Raw genomic sequence first — 12,245 nt, forward strand, 5'->3', positions numbered from 1 at the left:
CGGGGAAGACTGTAACTAGGTGACCTGTGTGCCTGCCTACTCAGCCTGCTGTCCAGGTGCTAAACTGTTGATGGGCAATAGTTCTTATCATTTAAACTGGAATTGGACAGGACAGTCCTTGAAATGAAGGATGCCTTCAAACAGAGGATGATCCTCTGTAAAGGACGACACATGGCAAGTACAGAGGAGACAAAGATTATCTTTATTGACTTCTCTGTGTTTTTATGGCTTGTGATATTCTTCCTATGTGGGTTGAGCAAGTATTTAGAACTGATTGCAAGATACGTGAAAATACTAATCCCAGGCAAGATTAGGATAGAGTAGTGCAGGTTTCAGACTACCTTGAGGAACTCCTTTCCCCATTCTAATTCAAAGTTTGTTTGTTTATTGTTTACTTACTTTTGCAAGAATGCAAAAACCAGGTAGGTACATAGAATAAAATGACAAAACACAACAAATTACAAATCTATATTCAAAACAATTTAATTGAAATTGAATATTCTTAGAAAAACAATCTACTATATGAATATTTATATAATGTTGCCTTGATTTCTCAGTTCCCAATGCAAATATAACTACTTTTTCTATACCATGCCTGTCTTTGCTTTCCAAAGTGCCTCTTATACCAAGGAACCCCTCTGCATGTCTGCCACAGAACTCCAGCATTTTTTAGGACACATACACAAGGCACTGGTCAGACCATGCTATTACCCTTTGGGAATTAAAACTGCAGCCTACAATATACCCAATGCTCTGCTATATTGACATACTGTAGAAGAAGATTGGTAGTGGTGCTGGGTTGTTTAGCTCCACCCAGGTGTAGAGGGAGTAATCAGGCAGCGAGAGCTAGTACACTCACTCGCTCCTGCTTCATTCGCAACCCATGATTTAACAAACCGTGGGTTGTTGAGACATGTAAACTGGGTCACTGTATTTAAGGAATGTTAATTTGCCATTATCGATCTTTTCACTAGGATGGTTTTGAGTAACCCAAGGTTCCCTGCAACACAGTTTAAAAATGACTGGAGTAGTAGATAAAGATTAAGACTGCATTCCTATAATGCACTTATTTGAGCAGAAGCTCTGTTTACCTTAGTGGGACATTGGGTGCTTCCAGATGGAGGGCACCGGCTGGTGCTACCAATTAGAAGGCATTGTGCAGGTATTTCATCTTTTTCTGCTTAACAGATTTTCTGCACTAAGAAAAAAGACTGAAGAAGTGATGGGAAAATGAGTAGAACATGACGACATCTGGACCCTGCATAAAGTTCCATGAATGAGGCAAAGCGATGGCACGATAAAAGCCTCATCTAGAAGCGCCATTACTCATGTGTAAACATGCACAGAATTGTGCTGCATGAACTGAGGCTTCAATCCTATGTGCATTTATTTGAGAGTAAGCCCCATTTCTAGAGTGTGGTGTTCTTCCAAGTGAACAAGCATAGGATCAGGATGCACACATGTAAGGACTGTAAAGCTGTTTTGCAATAAAATAGTTATTATAAATAACAGTAAAGAAACAAACTCACTGTGAAATGTTGGGTTTCAAGCTGCAGAAAAATTAATGAGGTTTCAGTACAAGATTTAAGGACTGGAGAGATATCATTAGTGATTTAGCTAATCCCTCCCTTTTTTGGTGACTTTTCTTCTTAGTGCATCGCAATATGAGCCAAGCTTGCCAAGGAGGATGTGCAACATGTTCCGAATACAATGGATGCATGTCATGTAAACCTCGACTCTTTTTTTTTCTGGAGAGGAATGGCATGAAACAGATAGGGCTGTGTCTTTCATCCTGTCCCAGTGGCTATTTTGGACAACGATCCCCAGAAAGAAATGAGTGTATAAGTAAGTTGAGGAGAAAGTTGCAACTAGCCTTTGTTAATGCCTTGGTATTTGATATCTGAAAACCCTTGGACTTTTGAAATCACACAAGAGCCATTAAATTATTGGGGATTGTTCAGACATTCATAGAAGTTACTGGTGTTCATTTCAGGCTCACTTTATAGTAAGTTCCATATATGTTTAAAACACAGCTGTGAATGTAGAGTTCCTCCTAGGGAATCCATGATTACATCAATAGCTATGCCTCAAGGGTTATATCATCAACTGGTCCTAAGCCCCATTTTAGACAGAGCTAATTACCCAGGCAGAAACCACTTATAATTATTGCTGTTTATGTTCTTGCTAATAATGGGTATAATCCAGCATAAGTCCTACTTAGTGTAGATCCATTGAAATTAATGAGACTTAAGTTAGTCATGACTTAAGGTACAAGAATAGCACCCGATGTATGGGGTCAGCAATGAAAGGTGTGCAGATGTACCCTTAAACAAGATTCACTGCATCTCTTTCTCCCGTGCAATGAGCCCAGCCTTCCCACCACTTTCACAACACATTTGACAGAAATACTAATCTATCTGTTCTGTTGTCTGCTTGTTCCTTCCCAATCTGTTGGTAGGCTATCTGCTCTATTTTTATAAAGCATATCATGACCCTTTATTCTTTTCAGGGTTTGTTTACTGCATCATCATCATCATCATCTTAAAGGAAAATTAATTTTAAAAGAGATAAAAAACCACTATGGGTATGGGCAGGAGGTAGGTTTTGCAAAGTTACAAGTACTGGCCAATCAGTGCTATGCACATCCAGCTTCTGTTACAAAGTGACAGAACTGGTTTCCATCCAGTGCTTGAACCTGGATAGAAAATTGTACATTGGGATACAGTAGGGTGAGTGGGTTTCTAAAGTTCAGCTACTCAAACAATTATGTCTGTATGCATCTAACCTTTATAGGAGAGCCATACTTTGGAGCAGATAGATTGCAGTAAGTTAGACCCCATCTTTAATCTCCAAAGTGAGCTGTCAGCAGTCCAGTGCCACAGTTGTCACTCCTTCTACACAGCTTTCTTGTATCTGAGTTGGTAATTAGATTGTAGTCCTCAGAAAGCCAGATTTGGCCCTGACATCTTCAGCTACTGATCTCTAATGTATATAACCCTGTCTTACATATGATCTCACACTGATTTGAGTAGATTATATATGTAATGTGGAAGAATATGACAGGAAGTAATTGCTTATTTCTTGTGCTTCAGAATGTAAAGCTGACTGTGAAGCCTGCTTCAATAAAAATTTCTGCACAAAGTGTAAAAATGGGTTTTACTTACGCATTGGAAAGTGCCTTGAAAACTGCCCTGATTGGCTGGAAGCCAACAACAACACTATGGAGTGCAGCGATATCGGTAAGTAAATTATCTATCGTAAGTGATATACCCAGTAAACCTCTTCTGTGAGAATTCCTTTTGGCCATATTGGTTGGCCATACCTGTTAAGGCATGCAATTTAAAGCTAGCAAAGGGAGGCCATGCACAAAATTAAATGTGCACACTTCAGAAAAGTGTTTTCTTTCTCTTTATGTTTAAGATATTTTGGGGAAAAAACTTCCTGGCTGTTTCTGTTTTCACGATTGTATGAGGCAGAACAACCACACTGAGAGCTGTAAAATGAATTGTTTGCTCAAAGAATTCTTCTCAAGCTTCCATCAAAAGGTATGAGTATAGCTGATCATGCCAACACTATGGGTTATTTCACACATGCTGTTATCATCCTGGGCATATAGTTTCTTAGCTATGGACCCATTGCTTAGCTGTATTACATAGGATTCTCTCAGTGACATGGAATTAGATGGAGATATATATTCAACATGTGTGTTTTCATGTCTGAAGGATTTGTCACATGGATTGCATTATCTTTAAGGCATTACAAGAGTGTTGTCAGAAGTGAAGGGTCACAAACTGAAACTGTGAAATGGCCTCATTCTGCAAGAACAATGTTTACTAGACCAACTCATCAATGGCTGAATGAAGTAAATGCCTAGGGTTCAATTCAGCAAATGCTCCTTCCAAGAAAATAGCATTCCTTTAAACTAAACCGTACTTGTTAGAAGTTGTGCTTGTTAGATTACCTGCTTAGCAAGTGGATTCAGTGGCTTTGGCTTTCCATTGCAAGCAGGTGGGTCTCTCACTAAGTTAACAGAATGACACCTCTGCAAGCTGATGTTAATATGTCTGAAAGAATACAGGACATCTGAAATTCCCTCTAATCAACTCCATGCACTACACTAAAATTTTCCCAAAAGGAAACTATTGCAAGTAGTAGGGCTTATGTTGCTATATCCTATTTATATTTGAAATACATGATATAATTGTTTGGCAGGTGAGTATATCCCAAAGTGGTCATGGTCTCCTCTAACTTACAGCACTGAAAGCTCAGAGTGATGCCATGTCATGGTTGCCAGCTGACCAGAAATGAATGAACCACTCTTGTGCCATTAACAGCAACTTCATCTGTATCAGCAGTTGATGCTTTTCACAGCATAAAAATCAACATTATTCCCTGCTAATGTCTACATATCAAATGCTGTTAAAGGCATAGGAACAGAAGAAAATTAAAAAGTTGGCAGATGGCCATCTGATGCTGGCCATCTGCCAGCAGACTAGAAACCACTGGTAGAATGGATTTTCCCTTCCTCCTGCAAATATATGATGTGCAATATGTGGAAAGAATATACCATGTAGTTTCTGCATGTATATACAATTATTTGGCCAGACTTATTTGTGTCATGTCTTTGTTACAGTGCATTGCAAAGTTAATGAATGGAGCCAGTGGAGCCCTTGCACAAAGAAAGGGAAATCATGTGGTTTCAAAAGGGGGAATGAAACAAGGTCCAGAGAAATCCTACAGCTTCCTTCTACAAAGGGCAAACTATGCCCACATACAAGTGAGACAAGAAAATGTGTTGTACAAAAAAAGAGATGTCCAGGAAGAGAAAAAGGTACTTAAGATTATTATTATTCAATATTTTTGAAGTGATGAATACCAATTCCTTATAAAGGCTTATTTCGTTAGAACTTCTGTTGGACATTAATGGTGGTTTTGCTTTGATAAAAGAACCTAAAAATCCATGTGGCATGTTTGGAATTTTGACTCATATCTTTTGCTTCTTTAAACAAAATATTTTGAGCAGTGTCCCAAAACCATAAGAATCGTTTATTCTCTTTATGCCACTGCCCAAACATGACACTAGTTTTGGTGAAATCACCTCTTAAGCAGTCTGGAGGAGGAGGAGGACTAGAGAATAGCTACATTGTGAATTTAACATTAATTGCATTGTTTACAAGTTATGAATAGCTGAATATGATTTACCTAGCAATCCTATACTCCAATTATGCCAGGGAGAGAGAGATATCACTGCTACACTGGCACATGTCGCAGAGATAACATGCTGATGTCATGGAGATTATGTGGCAATGATGTGGCAACATCCCCTTGACAGACAGACATGGAAAGAACCAGTGCACTTACAGTAATGAGGGCATGCCCCAGAGACAGCTTCCTGCCCCATCCCATGCTCAGCAATTCCACAGCAGCAGTGCACCGCCCCCCCCACCACACACACACTGCTTGAGTTCTCACTGCACAGTCAGATGCTGTCAGTCCCCCAAAAGCCCTGCAAGGAGAGGTTCAATCACCCATATACACTGCTCACTTTTCAGTCACACAACACAAAGGGGAAAAAAAGGAGGATGCATAGAGCACATCACCCAGATAGCTCTCTTGGGTGGAGGCTTGCAAAAACAGTGCAGAGCAGAGGTCTTCTTGAGGCAAACATTCACAACCCACTGAGAGTGAAAAGGATACTTTTGCCAGGCAGCAAAAAAGAGGGATTGAGACATTCAATAATGGTAGTCTCAACCACACACTCAGTGGAGCAGTCTCCAATAGCTCACTGCTTATAGAACATGGGGTGAGGAAGTAGGGTATGAGTTCAAGCCCCGCCATAGCAAATGCCAAGAAGCCTCCCACTCATCTTCTTCATACCTGGCCAGCAACAGTCATGTCAGAAGCAAAAGAGAAGAAGTACCCAGACTTGAACCTGCACTGCACACAGCACAGAGAAGCTCCCTGTCCACTCAAACATAGCAGCAATCATTTATCATCTCCGATAGACCCAGTCAAGGAATCAGTCATATACACCAGGACTACACTGGTTGCAGGAGAAGCCCTAGCCCTGTGGAACAGCCCAGCTCTGACATGCAGTGTGGTCTCAGGTTCCAATCCACCTGAGAAAGTGTGCTATGTGAGCCAGTCAGGGAGGAGCTGCATGGGTGAATAGCCTGGCTTCTGCATTGGCCAAGTAGCTCTTTTGGCCCACCCCTCCCTCTGGCAACCCCTGTGACCAACACCCCCCCACCCCCAAGCTGCTGGTTAGCATCACATCAGACCTCAACATCCATCCCTTCCCTTTCCCTCTTGCCAACTGACAGCCCCATACATCATGGCAGTAGCACCCACCCCAGCTGTGCACTCTGAGAGACTTGCCTGCTTTCAACCTATTGGGCCTGAGATCTGGTAGAAACAGGGCTCCCTGTCCTGCCACCCACCCATCAGAATCTCATCTGGAGGCCAGCTGAAGCCAGACTGAACCAGGGGGTGGAAAAGGCATCCCTAACAACAAAGGAACATCATGTGTGGCAAAGTGAAAGCCTTTACTGAGCAGCATTAGGGATGGAGCAAAGTCTGAAAGTAAAAAAAAGAAAAATGTACGGAGTTGCCAACCAGTCACCACAGCATAGCAAGGATGGTGAGGAGACATGGGATACATTTGTTGTAGTTATACTTTGTGGTATGGTTGCTCCCCTTCCCTTGCTTACTGATGCTCTCTCATTCCCTTTTGAGTCACAGGAGTGGGTTGGGGTTTGGGATTGCCATGTCATCTCCACAACATCCCCATATCATCTCCATGACAACACTGCAACAGCATTGCGCCAGCCTATGAATGGTGGGCATCCATGTCTGGAGTCTTGAGGTAGGTTACCCACAAGGCTCCTAGGAAGACAAGTGTCAGCAATGTGTTCTTTCTTGTGTGTGTTCAGCTGGAGGCTGTTTTGGGCAAAGTACTCCTTTTTGTACGAAGTGCCCTTTCTCCATGATTCGCATTGCCAGAGTTGGTTCTCCCTTGTGTGTTCTAAGTGTGCACAATATGAGGCTACAGTGATATAGCCCGATGCTGCATGCCCCTTCATCTAAGTGATGGCCTCTCTGTTGGCATTTGATATACAGGTGTTGGTGTGCTGTAATTGGGTAAAGAGTTAAATCATGTCCTATCATCTGTCATAGCAATATGGGTGCAACAGGAGTGAGTGAGGGGTAATTCGCCTCCCCTCTCCATTAAGTTCTATGGGTGGAATTATAGTTATGACAGCTCTGAGGAAGCATAAAGTCTCACCATCATTAAGAGTGTGTTCAGGGTCTGGAGGAGTGCATGATCTGGTGCAAGTCTAGTCCTGCCCCTCTCCTGTCCCACCCACATGTCCTCCACCAGTTTGGCTGCTACACTGATGGAACAGATATCCTGGTGTAGCATTGCCACAGTGTATTTGCGCAGTTGCACTGGCATATCTCCAGCAGCAGAGGCATATACCAGTTCTACTGGTATACCAGGACTACCGCCATATCCTACAGCCTATAGCCTATCAGCCAGCATATCTTCAGTCAAGGATTGCTCCCTTTTTCAGTCCTGGATTGTATGCATTGAAAAATGTGGAGTCACTGGCTATGACCCATTGACAACTGACCACTGCCTGTATAAGTCTTCTGGATATGCAGTATGGTAATTTGGTGAAATGGTACTTCTAAGAAAATATCCAATGTGGGGTGGTTTAAAACATATGTTGGCTTTTTAAAACAATGGTCTTGGTAAAATTTATTCTTCTGAAATGTGATATTAATATAGTAGACTTTTAATTTTATTTCACAAATATGACAATAAACTATAACGAGATGTACTACACATCATGTAAGTTTATTCACATGCAATTCCTTATCTGTTCATCTTTGGTACTGCCATGCCTTCCTCTTGACTGTGGGCAAAAGAGCAGAAATGGATGTAAACTGCTCTGTTCTAAATGTTTATGCTGCTTCTGCTCTCCTTATATAAAGGATATAATCAGAATGTTTTCATAACTAAGGGTACAATCCTATGCATGTTTAGCCAGAAGAAAGTCCTACAGTAGCTGGCTGGGGAATGCTCGGAGTTGTGGGACTTTCTTCTGTCTAAACTTGCATAGGATTGCAACCTAATAAATATAACGTAGATAGTGAAACAAGTTGGACATGTTTGTCTTGTTATACAACCTTGCTGTAGCATCTTACTACTTCTCAGGGTTGGATCGGAGCCCATAGAGCCCCAAAACAGTTCTGATTCTGAGGAAGAGATAGAAACCATGAGAGAGGAACCCGTGCGCTGTTCAGAGGCGCTGCCGGAGGGACAACTGGAGCTTTGGGATGCTAGGCACTGGTGCAGGGACAAGCAGGAGATGGAGGGTGCCGAGAGGAGGCGCTCAGTCCGCTTGGCGCAATGTCAACAGCTGCACCTCGATGCCCCATGGGAAAGGGCATCGCCTCCTAGCCCTTAAGTTCAGAGGCTTCCGCCTTTTCCCTCCAAACGGACACCAACTGATTCATTAAGGCTAGAAACCCCTGGTAGGCAGCTCTCTTAAGTTTCCCTCATTAGGCTCAGGCAATTAGCATCTGTAAGAGTCATTAGGTTGAATGGAAATAAAGCCTTAGAAAAGAGCCCCATCGTCTGCATGTTGATTCTGGCTACTTGAGGATTTCAGAAGGCAGCAAGGGCGCTCCTGACACTACTGCTTAATTTTTGCCTTCTCTATTGCTTTACTCTTAATCCTTATTTACTTATTTGTTTGTTCATTTGCTTCCATTTATATCCCACCTTTCTTCATAAGCATCCAAGGTGGCTAACAATAATCAATCAAAAACACCAAAAGAGGCCACATTAAAACATTTAAGATGAGCCAGAAATTAAAAAGACAAATCAGCTCTGCAGGCCAAAGGCCTGTCTAAATAACAAAAGCCCTATTCAGGTGTTCCACATCTCAGTGCAGTAAATGCATGAGGAGAGGGAATTGCCCTAACCCTGACCCCTCCTTATGTGTTTCCAGCTCCCTCTACTCATGGGCAATTTTCTGAAGAGGAGAGCCTCCTGTATCCATGGAGACTCTCCACAAGATTAGTGTTCAAGATTTTGAACACTTATTTTGCAGCATTCTGAATCATATGGAGTGCCTCCACAGATACAGGAGGCTCTCCTCTAAAGAAAGTCACCCTCCGTGAGTAGAAGGTGAAGGAAATGCATGAGAAGGCAGTGGGATTAGTGCATTCCCTCTCCTCACACATTTACTGTACCGAGGAGAATGCCTGAGTAGGGCTAAAGTCTTTTCATGATGGTGGAAGGACAGCAAAAAGAGAACTAAGCATCCCACAAGAGCAATGTGGATGACCTCTGTATCCAGTTACTCTGGTCCTGCATAAGGGCTACTAAAAGGCTCATGTCATAAGTCTCATTCTTCTGACCTTTCTGTGGTTTTGATCCACATCCTGGTTGAACTGTGCTCACTCCAGTCTCTCCAGCATTAGCAGTGCGCTAAGTCCCAGAAAACTCCAAGCATAGCTGGGGAGGTGGGGAGACACAGCATGGCCCAACAGCTATGATACAATGAATGATGTTTGAGACTCATCAGAGTAATTGCAAAAGCATGCAGACAGGAATAGGGCCTGGGGCTTGCAACTCCTGCCAGGAGTCATTGCAACCATTTCCACTAGTGTTGCAAGTTGTTTTTATGGATGCTGGGCCATGTGGTATTGGGATCCCTGGTATGCCCGGTTATAAAGGGAGGGGGTCATCAGCAGAATGCTCTGCTGGGCAGTGAGCTAATTTGTAGACCACACCCTGTAAAAGTTTATGTGCCTTCCTATTCTTCCAGTCTCTTTTCTGCTAAACCACAATAGTTGTTGTAATTGATTTCTTTTTGCTAGATCTTCTTTGATTTTAATGAAAGTCCCACTAAGTGACTTTTATGTGGCAAATTAGTTTGATATGCACAATGTTAAACGGCTCTCAACAGCTCAACATATTGATGTGATTTCCAGAGGTGTGCAGGATATGCTGGGAAAGCAGCATCATTTGCTATTTAAAGACTCCACAAACTTTCCACCCATTTTTTCTTTTTCTTTTTTTTAAATAAATGCACTTTAGCAATTTTCATGTCCCTTTTGCGGTTACCTTCTGCAAATAGTCTTGGTTTTTACTGGCTAGAATGCAATTTTCAAAGTTGTTTGCACTGAATATTTGCAGGAAATGAATGTTAAGTGTTCACACAGATTATGATATGAACAAGGAAGTTATCTTATGGGATGTGCCTGCACATCCAATTACAATCCATACCATTTGGTTAGTTATTATTGGAGATATATAAGAGAACACAATAAAACTGTAAAGTATAATTTCCTGCAATGATTTTTTTCACTTGGCTGTTCCTACTATAGAATCCAGCAGTTCAGGATAGTTCCAGGAGTAGTCTGAAAGCAGTCAGTGCTCTCCAGCAGTTAGCTTGCATGCATGGAAGAGACACTGTAGAATGCCTGGTTCACATGCACAAACCTACACTGGATCCCATTATGCATGATAGGGAAGGACTGATGAAGAACTTTATTATATATTTATCACATGTATATCCTTACAGGCAGTACAACATCCCTAAAAAGTAGATTCGGATAACAGGCAGTCCCTTGCACGAGGCCTCCCAGGTTTGGGCAAGAATATGAACCCAGGTACTTCTTGAGCAAGTCCAGCACATTGGCTTCTGAGGCACAGAATGTTTCTGCGTATGGACAAAAAAGGCAACTAAGACAAATCAGAGAGTGGATCACTTTTGTCGATTTCCACTGGCTGTGAAAGGTTAGCTGTAGCTGGATCTAGAAGTCAGTGCCTAGCTGCCTCAAATTACATGTGCATATATATATGGATTATCTCTGGAATGAGAACACCACAGGTCAGTTAGACCATTTCTAATCAGAAGAGGCTTTATTTTAAGTCAAAGCTTTTCAGTCTTTCTACCTTTGGGAATCCTTTCCACATAAACTTGTCTGACAAGAGTTCTTTATACATTGCACATGGTTCTAGATCATATTTTAGGGTGCATGCATTGCACTGGTCAGCCAGGTCTCACCCTTACCTCATGGGAATTGAATCTGGGAATGCAGCCAAGAACATACAAAATGCTGTCACGCGACTGTGGTCAAAGTACGGTAGTGGTGAGCAAGCTGTCTTCTTTCAGGGAAGCTTGTCTACCATTCCTGACTTTCTCACTGAAGAACTGCAAATATGTTTCAAAGGAACCCAAGGGACACAGTGAGAACCATTGATCTGAGCATTGTGATGAAGCAAGGTAGATTTTTCTTTAATGCCAGGTGGAGCAATCCTAAAAGGGGTAGGATGGAGAGTTTTGTGGTAGATGACCCACCACTTCCAAAGCCCTGCCAACTTGTGTCAGCCAGGACAAGAGGTGTGGGACAGCTTTTCCCTCTTTTCCTCCTAGCAGTTCTGTTGGTCCCCTCCCCTTGGTTACAATGAGAGGGAAAATATCTACTGCAGCCCCAGACTGACATAGATAGGGGCCCAATTTGGGGTCATGTCAGGGAAGCAAGAGGACTTTGGATCTAGTGAATCTATGGCTGCACCCAACATTCCCCTGGGCCTTCCTGAACCAGCCCCTACCATCAGCAGAATTGCTGTGACCACAGAACTTTCCACAGATGTTCTAGGGGCCTCTGCAGTGGACATCCCACCCCACTGGCAAAGTTTCTTTCAACTGGCAAAGGGCCACTTCTGCCTCATCCACCTCCCACAACCCACCCCTAGACAGCCATCTGAGGAGGTTAGGATTGCTCCTTTAGGTTTATATTACGCATTTGAATCTATCTAACGATTTCTTTTGGTTTTTGAAGAGCAGGAGTCTAAAATTCTGGCCACATCTAATAGTTTTATTTATTTGTTCAAATCAGTTCATCCATCCCTAATTAGTAAACATGTCCATGTAGTGCATCCAACATATTTGTAGACCGGATTTGATAAATATGCAGTTGATTCTTGTGTATACAGAGTCCAGTCGGATGTCCTGTTGGACTTTCAGTAGATTTCCCAGAACACTGTTGAAATAAAATTCCCAAAGCCATTTGTCAGTGCTAGGATAGCTGTGGTTTTAGTAGAAGACAATGTAACACAATACCAGCCGGCTTAAACTATTAAGTGATTGAATTCCTCTTATTTACACTCACTCACACATCACACAGATGCAGACATCAGTGAAATGCAATGGGTTGCAAAG

The 12,245-nt window shown here is 42.3% G+C and overlaps 1 protein-coding gene and 1 long non-coding RNA gene across 6 annotated transcripts in view; one reads left to right on the plus strand and one right to left on the minus strand.

Moving 5' to 3' along the window:
* Positions 1–12,245, plus strand: part of RSPO3 (R-spondin 3) — a 75,593-nt gene that overhangs the window by 37,860 nt on the left and 25,488 nt on the right. For all 3 annotated transcript variants that reach the window (XM_084827475.1, XM_084827476.1, XM_084827477.1), the window contains exons 2-4: positions 1,654–1,845; positions 3,093–3,239; positions 4,634–4,831. In XM_084827475.1, coding sequence (XP_084683601.1) covers positions 1,654–1,845; positions 3,093–3,239; positions 4,634–4,831 — 537 coding nt within the window. The remainder of the gene's footprint in view (positions 1–1,653; positions 1,846–3,092; positions 3,240–4,633; positions 4,832–12,245) is intronic.
* Positions 10,538–12,245, minus strand: part of LOC146359509 (uncharacterized) — a 38,886-nt gene continuing 37,178 nt past the window's right edge. For 2 of the 3 annotated variants that reach the window (XR_014786688.1, XR_014786686.1), the window contains one exon: positions 10,539–12,066. This is a non-coding gene — a long non-coding RNA (uncharacterized LOC146359509). Of the gene's footprint in view, positions 12,067–12,245 lie in introns of all 3 variants that reach the window. The other variant, XR_014786687.1, reaches the window with a different exon arrangement.

This window comes from Heloderma suspectum, chromosome 1, assembly GCF_057233095.1.
Source record: "Heloderma suspectum isolate Gila_16-S chromosome 1, 16-S_ref, whole genome shotgun sequence".
NCBI classification, from domain to species: domain Eukaryota; kingdom Metazoa; phylum Chordata; class Lepidosauria; order Squamata; family Helodermatidae; genus Heloderma; species Heloderma suspectum.